At 34.7% G+C, this 23,420-nt stretch overlaps 1 protein-coding gene across 1 annotated transcript in view; it reads right to left on the bottom strand.

Moving 5' to 3' along the window:
* Positions 1-585: 585 nt before the first annotated feature.
* The window catches only part of LOC141501321 (F-actin-uncapping protein LRRC16A-like), a 185,304-nt gene continuing 162,469 nt past the window's right edge, over positions 586-23,420 (bottom strand). Inside the window, exons 4-8 of the mRNA XM_074205210.1 lie at positions 16,763-16,822; positions 10,638-10,759; positions 1,516-1,613; positions 1,104-1,174; positions 586-663 (exon numbers count right to left, since the gene is read on the bottom strand). Coding sequence (XP_074061311.1) covers positions 586-663; positions 1,104-1,174; positions 1,516-1,613; positions 10,638-10,759; positions 16,763-16,822 — 429 coding nt within the window. The remainder of the gene's footprint in view (positions 664-1,103; positions 1,175-1,515; positions 1,614-10,637; positions 10,760-16,762; positions 16,823-23,420) is intronic.

Genomic DNA, 23,420 nt, shown 5'->3' on the forward strand with positions numbered 1-23,420 from the left:
TTAGTCCTAAAATTTAAGCTATTAGTTGCCATTACTCTGTACTGTTTCATTAATTATAAAGAAGTTATTCATTTTTTTCCTTTTTTCCTTTTTTTTAGTTTTTTTTTTTTGGCAAGGCAATGGGGTTAAGTGGCTTGCCCAAGGCCACACAGCTAGGTAATTATTAAGTGTCTGAGGCCAGATTTGAACTCAAGTACTCCTGATTCAAGGGCTGGTGCTCTATCCACTGTGTCACCTAGCCTCCCCTAAAGTTGCTCATTTTTAAGAACTTACTACCTGGGATAATTGTATGATGGGTAAATTAAAAAAAAAACAACAACAACCATAGACACACCTTCCAATAGCATGAAACTAATATATAACTGAATGAGTAAAGAGTCTGTACATTATCACAAAAAGCAATTTAAGTGAACATCCCACTTAAAAGAAAATTGAACCTTTGTAAAGCTTTTGATTCCCAAAGGCAATGCTTATGGTAGTCCAAGGACTAACCTGAAGACACTATCCTATAAGAATGGGCCTCCAAATATGAACTAGTAGAGAAATGCAACCATGGAAAACAATTTGGGGATAAATTAAGATAACTCACCTGTGATCAAGATGGCTAAAGTCTTGCAAATTCAGTTCCCGAGTGTCTTGTGTTAGATAAATAGTATCCACATCCTATAAGAAATATATCTTGCTCACATATATAGTTCATATGTATAATAAGGGAAACAAAAATTCTTAATAGAAATGAAGTTTGAAAAAGGGACAAGGGATTTACCTTCAGTTCAAGTGGGTAATCAACCCTAGGACATTTGAAAAGCCTTACATTACACAGTATGAGGAAAAGATGCCTTCAGCAGGTAATATAAGGGAAAAGGCAGTTAAGGAAATAGATACTTAACCTTCTCTTTAGAATTAGAGTCTTAACTCTTGAGTCATGGACTCATTTGGCAATCTGGACTATTTCTCAGAATAATCTTTTTTAATGATAAAATAAAGAAAATCAGGAAAATCATCTGTGTCAAAAATAAAATTATCATTTTTTTCAAATCACAAGTTCACAGAATCTAGGTAAGAACCTCGCTTTAGATAAAAATTTGGAAAGATGGACTCACCCACTGTACTTCTTCCCTGTATGGAAATCCAAGCCAGTCACAAACACAGGCATACATCTGAGAAAATCCTCCTAAAACAGTCAATTGAAGTACTAGTGAAAAATCATGATTTCATTGTCATTAAACAATACATTTAAAAATATTTTAAATCTTAAACATTTAAAGAGGTTTCTGACGTTTAGAAACTTTTAGACTAGGAAAACAGAGTAAAGTTAATGCCACATATGTCAACATAAATACACAGTGGGTTGCCATGAGGCTTAAATATCCACCAATCAAGGGTCCACACTCTGAGTAACTTCAGGTTAAAACTAATTGCACCTTTACAGCAACCTGCTAGGAATAGAATTCAACTTTGTGGCATGAAGAATTCTACCTAAGATTAATATTTCAGATTTGAATGCCTGCTTACCACAAGGGCCTAGTTCCGCTACAGTCTGACTGTCCCACAGTGCCTGGAGATTAGTAAGTCTTTCAGAGGGCTCCATAGCAACTTTTTTCATTATTCTCCTAAAAGACAAAGTTAAAGAATATAATAAGCCAAATTTCCCAAACAATATGTTCTTTAAAAAGAGTCATCTTTCACCAACAGGATGACAAAGAATAAAAAATACAGCATATGAATAATGAAAACCTTTTTCATTTAGATATGTATAAATGTGACTATCCACTTAAAATTATAGTGTAATTTTCTTCTTTCCCTCTCTTGTTTTCATCTGTTCTTTCTTTGCTATTTCCTAACAGACTGCTTGCCTTTTTTCTCATTAGAAGATACAATTTCACTATTAAATATCATCATCATCATCATCATGATAAGAAGTGCATCTGAAGCTTATAGAATGGTTACTATTTCACAGGCTTTCAAATATTAGGTGGTTCCAAATCATTACCTCATTTGATCCTCACCAACAACCCTAGGAGATGATAGAAACTGTTACTACTCCCATTTTACAGATTAGAAAATAGAATCAAATAGAGGCAAAGTGTCTTGCCAAAGATAACACAGTTAATAAATGCCTGAGGTCAGATTTAATCTCTGAATCCTTCTTGAATCCAGCTCCAAGGCTCTCCCACTATATTATCTAACCTGAAAGAAATACAGTATTCTATTTTACAGTTACTTTGACACTTTGTGGTTTTTCTTGTTTTTTAGGTCTCCTATTTTCGTCTATTTATTTCCCTCATCTTCTTTTTAACCTAATCTTACTCCTAATATCAGTGGAAGCATGCATATTGCTAATTATTTTTTGCTGTTATTCTCTTTATAAAATACTTGTCTTCAAGGGCTTGAACTTAATAATTAAATGTGGTAAATAGCATACTTTTTTAGGTTACAGTGCAGTTTTCCTGCAGTATGACTCAATTTTTGCTTATACTTTCAATATGCTTGACTTAATTGACCATAGGAACTATAACAAGTCATTTATATTTGATAGTCTGAAGTAGTTTTCATACTTAAACTCAATGCAGTGCTAGGGAGTTAACTTTATGTTTTTCATAAGAACTATTATTATATATTACTTTACACAAGTTAGAGGTAATATGTGTGAAAAGAGGTTAAAAGGAATCAGACTAAATAGAAGTTTATTTGAATTTTACATAGTATTATGAAGACACATGGCATTCCCCAATTTTTAAATGATCAAAGGATTTAAAAAGTTGGTTTTTTGTTTTTGTTTTTGTTTTTGTTTTCTGTAAGCAATGGCATTAAGTGTCTTGCCCAATGTCACACAGCTAAGTATCAAGTGTCTAAGGTCGAATTTGAACTCAAGTCCACCTGACTACAGGATCAGTGCTCTATTCACTGTACCACATAGGTGTCCTTTAAAAAGTTTTTAAAAGAATATTTGTAAAACTTAACATTTCCTTATTTCTGACCAGGTTACACAACTTTGGAACTTCCCAATCTTCTCCACTATACTCCAAAGAAACTCCTCATCGGGAAATAATCATCATCCTGAAAGATTCCATCAACCTCACACCCTATTACTATCCTCTACCCTCTGATTGGAGAACTCAAAAATCTCCACTGACAGAGTGGGCTCAGAATAGACATCTCGTTCCCCACCAGGCTCTACTACTCTAGTCTCCTATGCCTTCACCCCCCCCTTTTTTTTAGTTTTTTTGCAAGGTGAATGGGGTTAACTGGCTTGCCCAAGGCCATACAGCTAGGTAATTATTAAGGGTCTGAGACAGGACTTGAACCCAGGTACTCCTGACTCCAGGGCCCGTGCTTTATCCACTGTGCCACCTAGCCACCCCTACCTTCCCCCTTTTGGACTTCATTTTTGTGCACTGTCCTCTGATTATGATCTTGAGGGTAGAGGTAATCTTTTCCATTTTTATATCAATGTTCTCAGATAGGCATGGTGTCTGATCCCATAACAGGCATTTTAAAATGTTTATTGACTGTGGAATTAAAGGTCTTTTACTATCTCTTTTCCCTTAGACTTTTTTTAGGGTTGTTTTTTTTTTTAGCAAGGCAAATGGGGTTCAGTGGCTTGCCCAAGGCCACACAGCTAGGTAATGCTGAGGACGGATTTGAACTCAGGTACTCCTGACTCCAGGGCTGGTGCTCTATCCACTGCGCCACCAAGCCACCCCCTCCCTTAGACTTTTAAGAAGATTAATCTATAGGAAAGGATTTATAGATTTTTTTCAGTCAATGTAGTGACAAGAGAGAGCAGTTAGGTGATGCAGTGGATAGACAGCCAGGCTTGGAATCAGGAAGACTCATCTTTGTGAATTCAAATCTGGACTATATGACCTTGAGCCTGTCACTTAACCCTTTTTGGCTCAGTTCCCTCAACTGTAAAATGAGCTGGAAAAGGAAATAGCAAACTACTCCAGGATCTTGGCCAAGAAAACTCCAACTGGGATCACAAAGAGTTGGGATAACTGAAAATGACAATAACAAAGTGACAAGAGATGTTCTGTTATGGCCTTCAAAAGAATTTTTTTTTTTTGCATTATAGTAAGTGAAAACAACATAACTGTAGTTCTTGGAGACTTAGAATTATCTATTTAGGGCCTAAGTCTAAATAATTGAGAGATTATCCTGCTTATGGGTTTCTATTTTTCTATATTCCTCTTGCTACAGGGTACAGTGGATATGAAACAGGTTTGGAGTCAGGAGACCTGGCTTTAAATTCTACCTCCACCACTTATTACTCTACTTGAACGAGTCATATGACCTCTAGGGTCTTATTCTTTCTCATCTTTAAGACAAAGGATTTCAAAGATTCTGTCACCTGACATATACCTCAAGGAAGCCAAAGACAGAATAGAAGGTTTCATTGAGGTTAAACTATCCACCACTCTGGGTATTAGCACACACACACACACACACACACACACACACACACACACACAAAACACAGTGGAAATTTCCACAGATTGTAGAATGACTAAATAAATAATAAGATATGTTACTATACTGGATAATCACTTTGTAATATGTAATAATAAATATAGAGTATTCTGATAAATACAGGGAGACATAAGAATTGTTACAGAGTAGAGGAAATTAAAAAAAGAAGAGAAATACATGACTACAATACTGTGGATGAAGAGAACACTAACAGTCAATATTTAGTGTTAAGTTCTGCAAAACACTTTACAAATAATATCTCATATTGTCAAAGCTATCCTGAGAAGTCAGAGTTACTATTAAATGGATTTTTTTAGATGAGGAAACTGAGTTGGATAAAGGTTAAGTAAACTGTTTCAGGGTCACATATCTGGTAAGTTCCTGGAACTGGCTGAGAACAGGTCTGGTGCTCTCTACTCAAAGCAAACCCTACTGTTATGTAATTATAATGATCAATATTGAACCTGAAGAAAAGTTGAGAAAATATACTACTAGCCTTGTCCTGGAAAGGTAAGAACCATGGATGCAGACTCACTATTTCAGATGGTTTTTGTCTGTTTCTTGTTGATGGTGATAGTATGGTTTTAAAAGGGAAAGTTAGTTGTATAGAAATGATTGCTTTAACTATCAGACTGCCTTCTGTGGGGGATGAGGGAAGAGAAGAGAGATCAGGGAAAAAAAACTGTAAAATTCAATAAAAATAAAAATAATTAAAAAAGAGAAATGATTGCTATAGCAATGTAACTTTTAAAACAAAAATAAAATAAAGAGGGAGCAGAATTAAAGTGTGCTCAAGGCACTGTTTTTTTTATGTCTATGGTTATTTCATTGTTCATTAGTGTGTACCAAAGGCTAACAAACAGTAAGAAAAAAAAACGCTAGAGGCAGAAAACTGGCCTAAGTATCTTTGGGCAAGTCACAACTTCTCTGAGCCTCAAATTTCTCAGATGAATAAAGCAAGTATTGAACAATTGGAAAAAAGAAAGTAAAGAAAGAATAAAATGTAGTCTGACTTGTTATAGCTGCTTTTAGCTCTTAAGCGATATGATAGGAATTAGAACAACTTGAAATATCTGTTATCTTGTACTCTTAATATTCTAGGTTGGAAATAACTGCATCACATTATAATATTAAAAGTACACACTATTTGAGATCATTTATAAATGTGACAGATTCTGTTATTTTTGCAAAATGCAAGATTGATGTCTTCCACATTAGTAGCTTCAATATAAAGAATCTAAGGAACACAAAAGGACCATGGTTATCTACTCCTACTAATCTCTGGACAAACTATCTAATGCCTTTGACCTCCACTACATTTATGTGATGTGGTCTACTTTCCAGGAGATTTTATATATATATATATATATATATATGTATATATATATATATATATATATATATATATATAGAGAGAGAGAGAGAGAGAGAGAGAGAGAGAGAGATGATGGGACTGTATGCAGACATTGCCAGTGTTACAGAGGCTACCAAACTGAAAGTCTACAGAGCTGTTTGTGTTGACCTCACCATTATCTGCCTATGAAACCTGGCACCAGTACCAGGAAATTGAATCGCTTCCTTTTAATGGTCTTAAGAAGATCACCTGGCAAAAGAATGTTCTGGACAATGAAGTCCTTTCTCAAGGTAAGCTGCTAAGCATTCAAACTCTACTGCAGAAAGTCTAACTCTGATGAGCTTTATTCCAGTGCCAAATGTAAGTCTGTCCACAGACTATTTTCCAGAGAGCTCACATAAGACCAGCACTCACAAAGAGGTCAGAAGAGACTCTCAAGGTCTTTGATATCAATTGCAAGACTTGAGAGACATTGGCACAGGACCACACAGTGTGACATGGCTGCATCCAAGAAGGTGCTGTAGTCTACAAGGGAAGCAGAATTCCAGAAACTCAAAAGAAATGAGAGACAAACAAATTTAGAGACATCTCCACTCCAGATGTTCATATGGACTAGTAGCACCTACAGTTAGATACATAATGATGTCATTTTGGCCATCTTTGAGAATGAAGGACAACAACTAGTGTATGAAATAAACTGAAACTTCTGAGAATCCCAAGTAGATTCTCTTTTCATCCCACCCTGCTGCTTCTCTCATCTCCTCAATAAAGCAGAGAGTCATACTATGCTTTCTTAACACCAAGACCACTCAAAAAGTGAAAACCATAACCAATCACTCGGGAATGAACAGTTAGAGTGATTTTGTTTCCCTGCTGAGTATGGTCAATAACTTTACTTCAATTCAGGAGGCATTATGATAAACTTGCAATCTAGAAAAACTAGGGAAGTAATTCTGCTTTTTTTTAATGGAGAATTCCTTTACAAAAAAATATTTAATACACAAAAACAGAAGAAAAAAAGAAAAATTTTAATGCAGAGTAGACTACTATATAGTTTACACATTACTGAATGAGCATTAATAAAGTCAGTTTCCATGCTGAGTGTTCTCTACACGGAGAAATCACAGGTCCAAACAAACAAAAAAAAATGACAACAATCATAAAAGGGTGTTGCCATTAAAAAACAATGAAAATAATAACAAGGATGGAGATAGGAACTAGAATTATAGAATAAAGGACTTTCCAGGTTAAGAATATTATGTCAGCACCTTATAGTCAGAAAAGAAGACTAGGAGACATAGTGAATAGAGGGCAGGAACTGCAGTCAGAAAGAATGGAATTTAGAAAAGTTATTTAACTACTATATAACTCACTTTCTTCATCTGTAAAATCGGGAGAATAAGAGGAACCTAACTTATAGGTTGTGAGAATCAAGATTCAAATATATGCTTCAAATCTGGCCTCAGGCACCTGACACTACTAGCTATATGACCCTGGACAAGTCACATAACCATAACTGCCTTACAGTAGGAAGAGAGGAAGGAAGGCAGGGAGGGGAGGGAGGGATAAAAAAGGAAGAAAAGAAAGAAGAAAAAGAAAGAAAAAGAGTTAATATATGTAAAGTACATTGCTAGTTACTGTTGTTTTTATTAAGGACCATATAATCATTATATTTCAGAGACAGAACTCAAACCCAAGCTCTTTGGATAACAAGGGCAGTTCTCTATCCATTATAGCAGGATGCCTCTTAATTGGCAGGAATACTTAGAAGCAAGTAGAAGAGGTGGGAGGGTAGGGGTATGAATGGGGGTAGGATGAGGGTTGACATTTATAAAGCTTTAAGGTTCTTTTTTTACAAATTTATTATATAATTTATATTAAGAATAATAGAGTAGATTTCTGTAGTTGGCAAAAGTTCAATGATTTAGCTCACAGATGATACACATATAGGATAATATTTAGTGATGATGATTGTTACTCTTCCAAGATGGAGTGATGATAGTGGGGCTGGGGGGAAAGATCTATAGAGAATGCTAATTTCTTCATCTAAAATGAAGGACTTAGACTAAATGTTTATCTCAAGGGTTGCTTTTATCTTTAAAGTCTATTCTTTTATATTTAGGAATATAAGCATTACAACTCAACAAATATTTCCATTTCATGACTGTGTGTCCTTGTGGTTGTGAGTACACTTGGTCACTGTTAAACATTTATCCTAATAAAATGTGAATCCATAATTTTTCTCACAATGCTCTTTTTTCCTACTCAGACTTGACCTACCCATCTCAAGTCCAAGACCCCTCAAGAAGTCTTCCTTTTCTGTTTCAGCCTTCATTTTCTCTGTGGCTGTCCCTTATAATTTGCTATAGCATTCTGAGGGCACCACAGTATTTAACACTTAATTATATCCTATTTTCTCTTATTTTAAGGGGTTGATTTTTCTTCCTCAATTCAAAAGTACAATAGGAATCAAGTCTTATAGTTCTGTGAGTAAACAAGGTGATGCAGTAAATAGAGTGCAAGACAAAATCAGAAAGAATCAAGTTCACATCTTATGAAAGAGGCTCTGTGACTCCTATGTAAATCATTTAATCCCTCTTATATGTTTCCTCATATATAAAATGGGAATAATAGTAGCATCTATCACAAATAGTTGCTGGAAGATCAAATGAAATAATATTTGTAAAGCATTTTATAAAAACTAAACATTGTAATTACTACTTATTATTACTATTGTTTTCCTATTTCCATATTTCCTAGTAAAGTTCCAGTCAAAGATCCAATAAACACTAGTTATCTGACTGATTAAAGACAAGGATTTTGCTCAAGGATTAAATGAAAGGCACAAATTAAAATATTAATTTCATCCAAATTTCTCTTAAAGCAAAATCAAGTATGAAAAACTAATGTAATCAATCCTTTAAAAAAAAACCACAATTAAACTTTAATTTTTTTCCCTATATCATAAAAAAATTTTCAGATGGTGTCATGAGGCATGTGACATCTGTTTAAAGTTAAGGGTGCTGTAAGGACATTCCAAATAAGGATGTGATTAACATGGGTGAAACTTGCTAATTTATCAGGCATTTTAAAAAAGGAGCACACTGTAAGGAAGTGTATTTAAAGTCCAGAAATGTGGAAAGTTACATTACTAAAAGTGATTAAAGAAAACTCATTTCCCAGTATTCCTGACATTAAGGAAGGTTGCAAAGTTCCAAAGCCATTATAAACTCCCTCCTCACCTTGCCAACTACACCCACACTAACAGAAATGTGTCTAATTGGAAGCCAGGGACTGCTCATTTTTACATGATTCCAAGGAAGGCCCCCATCTCTCACCTCACATTGCACTGAAAAGACAGTTCACAGTTTGCAGAAGGAAGGGAAGGGGAATCCCTTCATCTTCAGGCACCCAAAAACTTCAGAAAACAACAAGGAAGGGAAAAGAAAGATAGCAGTGTACAACTATGAAGCTCACAGCTCCTGCTCTCCCTTCTTGTCTCTTCAAAAGGTTGTGTTGATACAAGACAAAAGGGATCTAAGATGGCATTTTAATCCTAAATTAAATGCATCAAAAAATTGTGATTAGAGGGATCCCTTTCACCCCCAACACTGTCCTGAGAAGTGCCAATCAAAGTGGCTATGTATGGAAGAAGCTCAGAAATGGGCTGAACTAAGTTGAAGTAATTCAAAGAATAAATGAAAACAATACATAATAGGAGAATTACAAACAGATAAGGCAAAACAGTCTCTTTTCTAAAGGACCTCATACTCTAAATTGGAGACCATAACCCATAAAACAAAGTACAACTTAAGGTCAATGGAAAAGCCCAAGAGAATAGTAGTAGGACAAAGGGTAATGTGTGCGTGCGTGCGTGTGTGTGTGTGTGTGTGTGTACTTTAGTAAAAGAAGTGGAAAGGGGGATGAAGGGGGGAGGAGATGGAGGGAAAGAGAAGGGAGGGAGGGAGAGAAATCCATAGCTCCCACCTGGTTTCTCAATCACACTCTGATGCTCAACCAATCCTCAATGATTGAGGATCACCATAAGGTGAGAATGGGTACTTTGTACATATTCTTTCCTGAACAATCCAGAAGAAGCTGAACATTGTTAAAAGTAGAATTTAGGAGACTGGATGGGAAATGAGATAATTCCAGGATATGTTTTAGCATAAACCATCCCTTGCATTATCCTTCCCTAAGTTATATAACTGTACTGTTAGTAGGAAATAATGCCAAATGATGAATTCTACCACCCAGAAGTCAGTCCAATTAAAAATATATACAGAGAAATATGGGCATACAAGCTGATAGAATTTAAGAAGATTAGAGAAAAGGAAGAAAAGAGGTTGGCTTTCCTAGTTTGCTATCAAGTAACATCTTAAACTAAAAGAATTAATTCAGGGCTTCTCTCACATATTGAATTCTGTTCCTGGAACACCATTAGTGCACATGAAGGGAAACTTTATCAGAGAATAAGGTGCACTTATATTAAGGAGGCTTCAGTATTTATGATTTGACCATAAGTCAAAGTAATGAGAAACCATATTCCTTCTTCCATCTTGCTTAGATCCTCTCTGAAGCTTTAGGGCTAACATTGAAAGAAAGCACTAACATAAAATAATATAGTCTAAATTAGGACTATTGAACTATTGATTTTGAAGGAAAGGAAAATGCTTATGGGAAAAAACAAGGTGGAGAAATTGAAGGAAAGCATTTTCTGGATGGAAGAGAGAAATAAGAACTTTCCTCTCCTTAACCTTGATAAAGAATCATGTCCATGATCTTGGTGCTATCCCAAAAGGGTACTTACACTGGTGAGAGACCAGGGAATATCTTTCGCAGACAGGTACCAATGTGTGCCAGCACATCATTCACATCTTCAGATGATGCCATCTTCATGGAAAGGCTGCATTTTTCAGTTTCAACAATCAGCTACATGAAACAGAAATTTAGAAATTACACCTGAAATCCTATTTTATTAGTGAATGAAATGCTTTCATGTTGTTTTGTTTAAACAAATAAAAGCATAATTTGCAATGATCACCCAGATATACAAGCTGAAGTCAGTATAAAACTAGACTATGGACTAGTTTTGGAGGGACTTTGATGACTATGAAGGAGAGAGTGAAGTTGATGACTGCACAGCTCAACATCACTTTCATGATGTCATCGGTCCTCTTCCCAAAAACAATGTAAAAAACAAACAAATAAACAAACCCTGAAACCAGCAAGCAAAGCATCTCAGTGAGCTATTCACTAGCCTGAGAGTCAAGAGAACTAAATTTGAATCCCACTCTTTAACTGCGTCACTATCCATGAATCTATGAGCAAATCACACCTTCTGATCCTGAAAGTAGGTTGGATTAGATGATGAACTCTTACCCAGGAGTCCATGGCCAATTTAAATAATCTGTAGACAGACTGAAGAGGAAAATATAATACAATAAACATACCATGTTTTAGCACTGTATTAAGGTGTTGGAGAAGAGATTTTATCAGACAACCAAAGGGATCCATGATACAAAAATAGTAAGAATTCTTACATTAGCTGATCTCCAAGTTCACTTTATACTGGAATTGAGGAATTTTGCATTTATTGCCAGATAAGAAATTTACTTCCCAAAGGGTTTTAAAAACCATGCCTATAACCTCTCTGATGACAGGAACTTCTATTACTAATGTAGTTTTATATAACTGCATGTGGGCACTGAGAAGTCTAAAGATTAGTTCAACATCACCAAGAACATATTAGGGTAATACATAGGACATATTTTTAATGGCTCATAAAATTAATAACTTGATACAATATTTAAGATTTCTCAAAGTGAATGAAGGGGAGATCTAACTAGACTGCAGAGGTTCATCTAGCTTTTGTTGAGAGAGCAAAAGTGGTCTGTTACTTGAGAAACTAATGGCAGAAACCCTAAAATTCTTTATAAGAATAAAAAGCGAACACAGTGTCCAAAAAAAAAAAGACTAAGTAACTCAGAAAATGTTGCCTTTAAACTGAAAACCCTGCCAAATTAATTATGGATTAAGAAAGGGCAGAGAGGAAATTATCATTCTAAAACCTAACTATTTAATAGAGCCAAGAGTTAACTACAGAAGTTCTCCTACTCTTCTGCTGCTTTTTTTTAAATTAAATTATATAATGACGTATAGATATTTGCTTATAGTTAGCTTAAGTGAAAGTCACTGTGTCCCTGTTACACTAGGCATGTTACAATCACAATTCAGTGCTCTAAAAATTACATCTACACTTTACTAAATACTTATTACATTTATCCAGGCTACAGTTTTAATTTGACTAACTAGTAATTAGCTTATTTTAATCCCACTTTATCTGAAAGCTTAATTGTTGTTAATTGTGAAGGATTACATTGAGTAAATGGAGAGAAAGACTATTATAGGAAGAGTAAATTGAGGTAATCAACTATAAAACATTTTATGAAGAATGGATTCATACAGTCTAGGAAACATTGCACTACTCTTTTAAAAAAGCAGAGAGCATATGAAAAAGAACAAAAATTGCAACTAATAAAACTGTACTAAATCTTTTTTGTGAGGAAAAGTAATAAACCCTGCCTCTCAAATTCTGTACTCTTTGTCTCTAGTCCTTTTCTTATTTCAACTGAGGAGGAACTAGTCTTGATAGATTATTAGTTTCATTTTGATATTGGAATATTTATTAAGTGCCTACTATGTTTTAATGCTTTACTGTAATGTCTTTACTAAAGGTCTCATTCAGCTCTAAACATACATCATGGTCAAGAGGTAAATTCTTGAAGATTATCTCCAAGGAACATGAGTTCTGACATATCTTAGAAAGAAAGCATCACCTACTGGTACTAATAACCTAAAGAATACCTCACTTAAGTTTGAAAGGGACTTATCACCAGGTTGGTTGCATGGTGTCATTTTTTGACAGGTTTGAATCTGTATCCATGGAAAGATAGTCTACACCAATGAAATTGCAAATACCCAATCATTTCAAAGGAATGAATCAAATGAAGGATGCTATGTGAGGTTTGAAGGCTATTAAGAAAAAATTCCTTGCTCTGAAGGATCAAACAAACCTATTAGAGTAATTCAGATAATCACCAAAGAGTATGACATAAGGTACAATATAAAGCCAGAGGAAGAAATCCAGGTCAAATGGTGTAGAGTCATTAAATAGCCAATAAATAGAGATAGAACATATTTATCTTGGAGATGAGTGATTTGAACCAAGTTATTTTAATATTTAAAGGAGACAAAAAGGAAAACATTCCCAGCCCTAATGAACTTAGACTTTACTGGAAAAAAAGATATGCAGACAAGTAAATAAAAAGTGCATGAAAAGGAAATACATAATAATGGAGGGATGGGGAAACTTGGTTTGAAAGGAGGTAAAGGAGTGGGGTTGATAAAGGGCTTTAGAAGTTGAAGAGAAAAGCTTTTCTTTAATCCTAAAGGCAACAAAGAACCACTGGAACTTTTCCAACAGGTAAGGGACATGCTGGATATTAATGGAAGAGAAAGTTCTCAAAAGGCAGAGAAATGGAAGGAGGGAATGATAATAAAAATCTCTAGAAGTCCACAGGGAAAGGAAAAATTGAATAAGATCAGGAAACAGGTAGTAGTTTGGTTTAGCAGGAATATAGAATGAGTAAAAATATGAAATACAGCTGGAGACAGAGGCTTGCACCAGATAAGAGAAAGTCTTAAATGCCAGGATAAGGAGTCTGTGCTTTATAAAAATATAGGCAATAATCACCAAAGGTTCCTGGAAAAGAGAATAATATGATTAGACCCATGTATTAGGAAGTCTATTTTAGTAGCATTGTGGAGCATGGATTGAAAGCAGGCATTAATGCTGCCTGAGATAATAGTTAAAAAGCTACTACAATAGTCCAGAGAAAGATAATGATGACAATGTGAGTGGAAAGGAGGGATTGGATACTAGATGTTTCAAATACATAATTAGAATCTGATGGCATGACAGGGATAAGAGAAAGATGGAAGTGTCAAATTCTATTGTTTATAGCCTGAGTAACTAGGAGGTCAATAATATAATTAACAGAAACAATAAAGCTGGAAAGAAGGACATGTTTTATTTTTCTGTTGTTATGTTTTTAAAACAGATACACGAGATTGCTCCTTTTAAATCTAATACACTACAAACAAAACCAAAGATATACTCTAAGATATCTCATTGAGAATTTAAGTCAATTTCAATTTTCCATGCTTGTTGGTAGAATCAACTGACAATTTTAAAAGACAGATTTTTCTATGAAAACATAAATTTGAAGATTTATGGGAGGTTTTCCCATTCTAACAGATGTTGTCATAGTTCATTAACCAATATCTCTTGATGATACACTAGGTTGTGAATCCTTGCATTTAAGAAGACTATACATTACTACACCCCATGTAAATGGAATAGGCCAATATTACTTCAATCTATATGGTATATTTCACAAACCAAAACATCTAACCTGGAAAAATTAAATTATATTAATATATAATACCTTGGAATCTATATACTGGTGTATATATATACACATACCACTTTCAAATCCTGTCAGAATCTCTACCATGTTCTAACATAAACTCTCCAAGAAAAATCTTCCCCAAGGGGCTGGTAGTTTTTCTCCAAGTCTTTGAAAATTTCATAGGGACCAATATAGGACTTGAGCTAACAGCAGCTGTCTCTCAATCTCATTATCTGTCCAGCTCACTAACTTTTCTGCTTTCCTATTATCCCCCATTCACACACATCCCTCTTTCATGTTAAAAGCTCTATATCTGGAAGTAATGACAAAGCAGATTAACTAAAGATGGGAAGATTGGAGTTAGGGAGGAGTCACTGTTCTACTCAAATTTTTGCAAGAGATATAAAAATTAGCCTGCTTGGCTTCAGAAGGCAAAACATAAACAAATAGAAGCTGTCAATGGGCAGATTTTGATTCAAAATAAGAAGGATCATTGTATATGAAAATGGAATGGCCCAACTATTGAGGTAGGGAGTTTTCACTATCAGCAGATATGTTTAAACTGAGGTTTGCCAAACTGCTTGCAAGGAATTTTATGATGGCCATTCATGATTTTAGGTATGAAACCTAATATCAGTGTAACTATCACTTTAGCTCTCAATTTATAACTGTAAAATGAGGACACTGGAACAAATTAGATCAAAATTTCCTTCAAGTTCTAAAGTCCATAATCCTATTTAATATCTGAGATTTCTTTCCTTTCTAGAATTCACTTTATGCTGTAGTCATTTCAGAATCAGTGCTTTTATAAACAGAAAAAGAGACTAGAGGAGAAAAGCAAAAGGATTTATAGTCACAAATACTAAATTTAAAATGAATGCCTCAGCTCTAACAGAAGAAACAAAAAATATTCATTAGAACTAGAGAGGATCTCTGTGTAGCAAGAATTCTGTACTTGGAATCAAAGACCTGAATTCAAAATCTGCTTCAGTCCTTTATCAGCTGGGTCAGCCTCAGCTTCCTCAACAACCTTATGAGGTTGTTGTCAGAAACAAATGAGAGAGCGTATGTAAAATACAGTGAAAACCTTAAAGTACTATATTAAGTTTATTGTTATTATTAATACTCAAACTCCATATTCCATAGATGAGGAAAATAAATCCCAGAGATGCTATATAATTTGCTAACTGATCATACAATAAGCAATTTATTCAGGACCAGGACCCCAGTACTCTTTTGTTTTGTGGCATGAAGCACAAGAAAAGAGTGTAGTAATGTTATCACAAGGGATATTTTCATTACTATAACATCTTCAAAAGTGAACCAACACAAATCTGCTGTTTATTTTCAAGCAAAATCAAAACCATCAGTTACATTGTTAGTAATAAATAAGTCAAAAAAAATTCCTGAGTTCTCACTATAGGTTGGTTAAATGAGCTCTGTTGAGAAAAATACAAAAAAAATGACACCATTCCTACCATTAATGAGTTTTTATAATTTATTATCAATGTAACAAAAGACTTATAAAGGAGTAGAAGCCAGAAAAGTTTGGGTTAATAGAGTCTATTGATTTGATTGCAAGAGCCACACAAAACAATTCATCTCACTATTTTGTCATAGTGCCTTATAGGCCCCAGTGTCAAATCACATTCTGAAAAATCCTTTACTATTAACCATCAAATTAAAATCTTCCCAAACCATTACCAGTAGATCACTGAAGAGCCATCAGGAAGGATCTAATTATATCATCATTCATATCCTACTGTTCTCTCTGCATGTAGTTTGATCATCTGAACAAAGAGATGGAAGGTGCTAATTGTCCTAATCTCAATCTCCCAATCTTTAAAATGGTAAACACATTGTAAGCATTATTCTGGATGAACTCTGATTAATAATCAAGAATTTGCAGGTATGCTGGATAAATATAAAATGCACAAGAAAATTTAATTAATTCTATTAACCACTCATTCATCCTCTTTAAAAAAATAACATCAACTTTTACTACTAATTTAAAATTATTTAACAGTACATTCCCATAATTGCTGAAATACACACTGAAAATTTAGAGATTGTCTAGAAAATGTTGCAATGCTAATAAACAGCACCATCCCATTGATGTTACTACTAATACATAGAGGTAATTAGTTCTTCACAAACTCATTTATACAGATTGAATTATTTTTATCATAATAACCCTGAATCTACCACCACCACCTATTAACTCACATAATTCTGCAGCTCAGCCCACAGATGAAAACTCACAGCCTATGTGTGAACATTTTCAACAAGTACCCACCCTACAGTGTCTGGGAGGAAATGTTTGTTTTTACAACCTTGTTTTTTTCTGGATTGTCCTAATGGGATTTAAAGATAGGTGAAATAAAAATAGCAAGAGTCTGATTATTTCAGGAATGTAGAAAAGGTCAAGTCCTTGCCTTGATAAACAGGCATGTATACTCACCTGACCTGGCTTGTTGCAAGTAACTCCATGGATCTCTAAGTAGCTGAAGGTTAACTCTAGCTGTAATTAGAGAAAAAAAGTTTATTTTATTAAAGTCTTAAAATATGATTTAATTTTTAAAAATCCTATAAATCGATGAAGATGAAGAAGACAAAAGATCAAGTCAGGTATAGAAAGTAGTTTTGTGGAAACCCTCTTTTTCCAAGGCTAACATCAATAACTTTGATTTATGCTCTAAGAATAGATTATTCCATGCCAATTTAGCAGTATCACCAAGGATCAAAAAAGATGTCTGCTAAATGTAATGTTAGATTTCCCCAGATTCAAGAAGATGCCATCTCAATAAAAAAAAACTTCTGCTCTCACATTCTAGTATTTTATTAAAGGTAAGCAGGAAAACTACAGTGATAATTTTTTTTCTGGTTATAAGAAAAAAAAACAAAAGGTATGATTAATCCAGAGAAAGAACTGTGGAGTTTGAACAAAGACCAAAGACTATTACCTTTAATTTATGTAATTTTACTATCTCTTATATTTTATTTTTCTTCCTTAAGGATATGATTTCTCTCTTACCACATTCAACTTAGATCAATGTATACCATGGAAACAATGTAAAGACTAACATACTGCCTTCTGTAGAAGGTGGGGGAGGGAAGCAAGATTAGAAGGAAAATTGTAAAATTTAAAATAAATAAAATCTTTCTTTTATTTAAAAAAGGGAAAAATTATAAAATTCTAAATAATTTTAAATTATTTTTAGAATAAAAAGTATGATTAATATCAGTTTGCTAATTTTTTTCAAAAGCACCTTTATCATCCTTCTTGTCATGTTCTTTTTTGTTGTTGTTTTTTACAAGGCAATGCCGTTAAGTGACTTGCCCAAGGTCACATAGTTAAGCAATTATTTAAGTGCTGAGGCCAGATTTGAACTCAGGTACCCCTGACTCCAGGGCCGGTGCTCCATCCACTGCACCACCTACCTGCCCTGGGAAAATCCTTTTGAAAAGTTATGTAAAATTTTCTGGGTTTTTTTTTTTTGCTTTAAAAATCAATTAACATTTTTTTAAAAAGTTAAGTAAATTAGTCACAATATGAAGTATATGTTAAATGAAAGAGGCAGGAATATAATTTTGTAATTTGATTCTTTTACTCTGAATAAAATTACTGAAATTAGTGCCCTATTCCTGTCTATGAATTAAGGTCTTTTACTCTTCCTGCTTTGGTAAAATAGCAAGAGTATTAGAATAGGGGGGCAGCTAGGTGACACAGTATCTAGACCATGAGCCCTGGAGTCAGGAGTACCTGAGTTCAAATTCGACCTCAAACATTTAATAATTACCTAGCTGTGTGACCTTGGGCAAGCCACTTAACCTCATTGCCTTGCAAAAAAAAAATACCTAAAAAAAAGTATTAGAGTAGGTAGCACTAGATCTATGTATAAGTTAAAGAGAGGGGGGTGACTAGGTGATACAATGGATAGAGCACTGGCCCTGGAGTCAGGAGTACCTGAGTTCAAATTCGACCTCAGACACTTAATAATTACATAGCTGTGTGGCCTTGGGCAAGCCACTTAATCCCATTGCCTTGCAAAAACTAAAAAAAAAAACCCTAAAACTTAAAAAAAAACTAAAAAAAGTTAAAGAGAATATTATAGTAATACACACACACACACACACACACACACACACATCGGGGGGGGGGGGGGCGACGAGTAATATATCTGTGCTCCTTATGAGTTATACTCTTTCACCTGCTCATTATTATGCAAAAGAATTCCAGGTAGGGTTAGTCCTATTAGATTATTCAATGAATATCAGAAAGTTTTTACCCACTTTCCCTCTCTCCTGATTCATGAAAAAACAGGTGAGATCATTGTTTTTAAGGAGCCTCAACCATCCTAATTTCACTGGTAGATCAACTCTAGTTCCTTAACTGCAGAACCAAACATATGCACATCTAGACATTCTCAACCCCCTTTCTAGATCCTTCTTTGCTTCTGTTTTCCTCCGATTAAAACATCTTTGCAAAAGAGGTCTCTATCTTATTTTCTTCTATTTTTATTTCCAATGCTTAGCACAATGCCTGATAATTAAAAAAAAAACCTCTGATAAATACTGTATCTATCTTTCTGTCACTCCTCATTCACTACTATTGAATTTGTATCATGCTAAACAGCTTCATACTACCATTGTTTAGGAGCACACTATGTCATCTCCTTCCCTTTGATCCAAAATTCATCTCAGTCACACCAATCTTCTCCTCTACCATTCATAAAAATAATTAGAAAAAATATTAATAATAATAAAAGTAACACCAGAGTAGGTAAGGAGGGCTTTCTCCTTCCACTCCAATCCCCTCCCTCTACATCCCCATCATGAAACATAGAAGAGTTGACATCATTCAGACAAGAAAAGCCATTGTGCTTTGATCTTACAATTAATTAGTTACAATGGGAAGCCAACTGGATGATTCCCTTGTTCCACTGGCTTGGCATACCCTTTGGTAGTGTTAAGAGACCTCTGTTTTCCCACCAATACAGAACAGAATCCTGAGATGTGACTCCACCCCCAACTGAACAGAGATCAACAGGTAAATGATTAATATGTGTTTTAAGATGTTAACCAACCTTCTAAGATCTACTGCCTTTTAAAAAAGACTTCAGATTACACCAAAAACAAAAAAACCATTATGAGAGGTAGATGAGCACCAGGAGAAGGAGAGCCTCAAATCTCTAAAGCAGGATTAATCTGTTCTAAGGTAAAGTAGATTCTGGGCACAGAACTAAGAGTGAGGATAAAATATTCTTTTTTTTTATAACTTTTGAGGAATTATTTTCTTTCAATTTTCAAGCTTTTTTTCTTCCTCCCAACTAACTCCCAATAACAATAAATATGCACAAAATAATGAATATGCATAGTTAACCCAAATAAATTTCCATACTGGCCAAGTCTAAAAATGAGTTTCATCCCACATCAACCTATCTTTCAGGAAGCAAGGGGCATGCTACTTGACTGGCCCTCTGGAATAATGGTCAAATACTACAAACCACTGTTCTTGAGTGTTTCAATTTTTTTTTCTTTCTTACATTACTGTCACAAAGACTGTCTTCTTGTTCTGCTCAACTGATTTCTTTATTAATTCATACAAGTTTACCCAGAATTTTCTTACATTATTTCTGATAGCCCAACAAAAATGCATTACATTCACATATCATAATTTCTTGGGTCATTCCCAAACTGACTAGTAGAGCTTTAGTTTCCAGGGTTTTGCCACTACAAAATGAGTTGCTATAAATATTTTTTTCACATATGGGACCTTTTTTTCATTTTCTCTATTTTCTTTGGAATATAGGTAAAAAAAAAAAGTGGCATCAATGAGCCAAAATGTTCTTTGGGAGCAAAATTTCAAATTGCTTTCCACAAACTGTCCATCAATGAGCCTATTTTTCTGTAGCCCTTCCAAAATTTATCATCTTTCTTTTCTATTAAGTGCAAATCTGACAGTTGTGAGGCAGAATCCCAGAGTTGCAAGCTTTGTCAGAACTAGGTGATATTTGGAATGGTATATGTTTCATATGTAGGAAACATCCATCATCATCATATTATCACCATCATTAGCAACTTCATCAGGATTTAGGACTATCTTTGCAAGTTCCTCTGTTATTATATCTTCTCTTCTTTCTTTTTTTCCACTCAGAACTGCTATCTCACTAGACCCACCTACAATTAATATCTAACCTTTTGGACAGCCTCTTCTCTCTTTTTTTAAAGAAAATGTGGGGTCTTCTTTTTGTCCTTTCTCTAGACAAATTCTGTGAGCCATGGCATTTAGTATTCATACATACTTGCTTTTAGTATCAAAAATTTTTAAATCAGATTACAATCAAATTTAGAAACACAAATGAGTAATTAAGCCAAGTTTATCCACCAGATAAGTGAATCTACAAGGGAAAAAAAAAATGAAAAGTCAATAATGATTCCATGTTATCACCATCACCACTTTACCAAACTCAGACCACTTAGTTTAAAGGATACTTAACATAATTCAAAGTGGGTCTTCTGAAACAACTGAATTTGAAAAGGATTTCCTTGCCAGATTAGGGAAAGACCAACAGCCCAAAGGAGATAGAAGTAATAAGATGGGGGGGGGGGGGCAGGAAGAATGCACTGGTCTTGAAAAGTTAATATATCTGTGAGCAAAGGTAGTAGCTAGGTGGTGAAGTGGATAGGGTGCTCAGTGAGGAATCAGGAAGACTCATCTTTCTTGGTTCAAATCTGGCATCAGACATTTACTGTGACCTTTTTTGGGGGGTCTGTTCAATTTATGATCACACTTAACGCTGTTTACCTCAGTTTCTTCATCTGTAAAATAAGATGGAGAAGGAAATGGCAAATCACTCCAGTATCTGCCAAGAAAACCCTAAACAGGGTCATGAAGAGTCAGACATGACAGAAAAATGACTAAACAACAAATCTGAGTAAGCAACAGTCTCCCTGTGTTTCAGTTTCCTCATCTATAAAGTGATGCTATACAGCAAAACTGTTTCTAGAGTCCCACTTAAATAAAGGACAAGGAGTTATTCTTAGAGAATTACAAAGAACTGCACAGTCTAGAAGCTACAAGGGATTTTGGAGGTAATCACTTTCAATTTGTAGCTGGGAAAATATTTCTTGTACAACATATTCCAAAAACTGCTCACCCAATTTTTGCTTGAAGATCCCTAATGTTAGAAAACCCACTTGCCTCCAGAGGATGCCCATTCCACTAACAAATAATTTTAATCATCAGGAAGTTCCTCCCTACAGCAAGCCTCAATCTGCCTCTGCAGCTGCCCTCCACAGCCAAGTAAAACAAATCTAATCTCTCTTCCTGCATAAAGATGCTAGTTTCCTAACAATATCAATGTGGTGCAGAGTTTTCATTGGGGTATCAGGTAACCTGAATTTTAGTCCCTGCTCTTCCAAGTACTAGTTAAGACACAGTTCCTGTCTCATTTTACCCTTCCCTCTTTTGGCTTTTGTGCATTTGTACAAACATCTCACATGTCTGAAACAGGGTGTCTCCATCTCTTTATTGAAATTCTTTTCTTCCTCCAAGGTTCCAGTTACACACCATTTCTTCACTGCTTCTCTTGATCCACCTAGAAATAGTCTCCCAAAACTTTCACATTTGTGTCTGACTGCCCTTAGACATTTCCTACATTTCAACATATATTATGATTTGTGTACACGTCTTATCCTCTCTGCCTTGATGACAAAGACTGCCATACATCACTTTTCTATCATCAATCCCTAAGCACAATGCATTATACATAGCAAGAAATTAAATCTTTTTTTATTGGCAAAAAAAAAATCAAAAAGAGTATAATGACTAGTTAGGAAAACAGTGATAAGTTGAACAAACAATCAAACAAAAAAGCAACATTTTAAGTACTTCCTGAAGGCAGCACCTAAGTATTGCAGCTGATGGACTCTAGTCAGAAAGACTGATTTTAAATCTGGTCTTAGACAGTTACTATCTTTGTGACCCTGGGCAAGTCACTTAATCACTATTTGCTTCAATTTGCTCCACTGTAAAATGGGAATGATAACTAACAGCACACACATCCCAGGGTTGTTTCAAGGATCAAATGAGATAATATCTGGAAAAACATAGCCCAATATCTGGTATATAGGAAATAGCTTATTAAAAGCTTGTGCCCTCTCCCCAAACAACAGATAATAATACAAAAATTCAGAAGACAGATCAATATTAGAAGAACAAATGATTCAAAGAAAGAAAAATAGGAAACAAAGAAGATAGCAGTGAGACAAAGGATGGAGTCATGGAGTCATATCAAGGCAAAAAACTACTCTAATCTGATTCAGTAAGCAAGGAAGAATCATTCTAGGGTCCCATGGGGAAAGAAAACATAGGAACAAGTCACTTTAAGGAAAAAAGTTCAAGATAATTGAAGTGGCTTAAAAGAAAATGTTATAGCTGATTTTGCCTGCCTGGTTCTAAGACTGAAAGGCCTGGGGCACAGCAAAAATGGAACAAGACAGGGAACAGGTTAAGTGAAGTATGATCAAGGCAAATATATATGTAATACACCTTCTAAAGAGTCAGTAACAGTTTCACTTAATGTGAACACATTTTTCAAGAAACTACAGTTCAAAAGACCATTGAACTCATTTTTAAAACCCATGTGTTCTGTTTCTGTAATGGATTCTTCACCAGTAGTATAATTCTTTATTTAATGCCTAATCATTTTCCTCTCAACTTTCTTCAGAATTCTGAACTATCCAGGAAAGTTTTAAAATTTATAGATCTTCTATTATCCAGATTTCACTTGCACTTACTCTATAGATAAATCTTTTTTTTTAATGGGGTGGAGAAAAGAAAAAAAATCTTCTCTATGAGCAACTTTTAAATACAACTGAATATGAAACTAGAAAGAAAATGGATGAGAGAACCTCTAAGCCAGTTCAAATACAGGAAACTGACTGCTAATTCCCCAAATACAAAAGAGATCAAGTATAAATACATATAAGGGGCAATGGATATAACACAAGGCTTGGAATCAGAAATTCTCACCTTTATGAGTTCAAATCTGACCTCAGGTACGTACTAGCAGTATGACCTTGGACAAATCATTTAATCTGGTTTGTCTATAAAA

Source organism: Macrotis lagotis, chromosome X (assembly GCF_037893015.1).
Source record: "Macrotis lagotis isolate mMagLag1 chromosome X, bilby.v1.9.chrom.fasta, whole genome shotgun sequence".
Classification (NCBI taxonomy): Eukaryota; Metazoa; Chordata; class Mammalia; order Peramelemorphia; family Peramelidae; genus Macrotis; species Macrotis lagotis.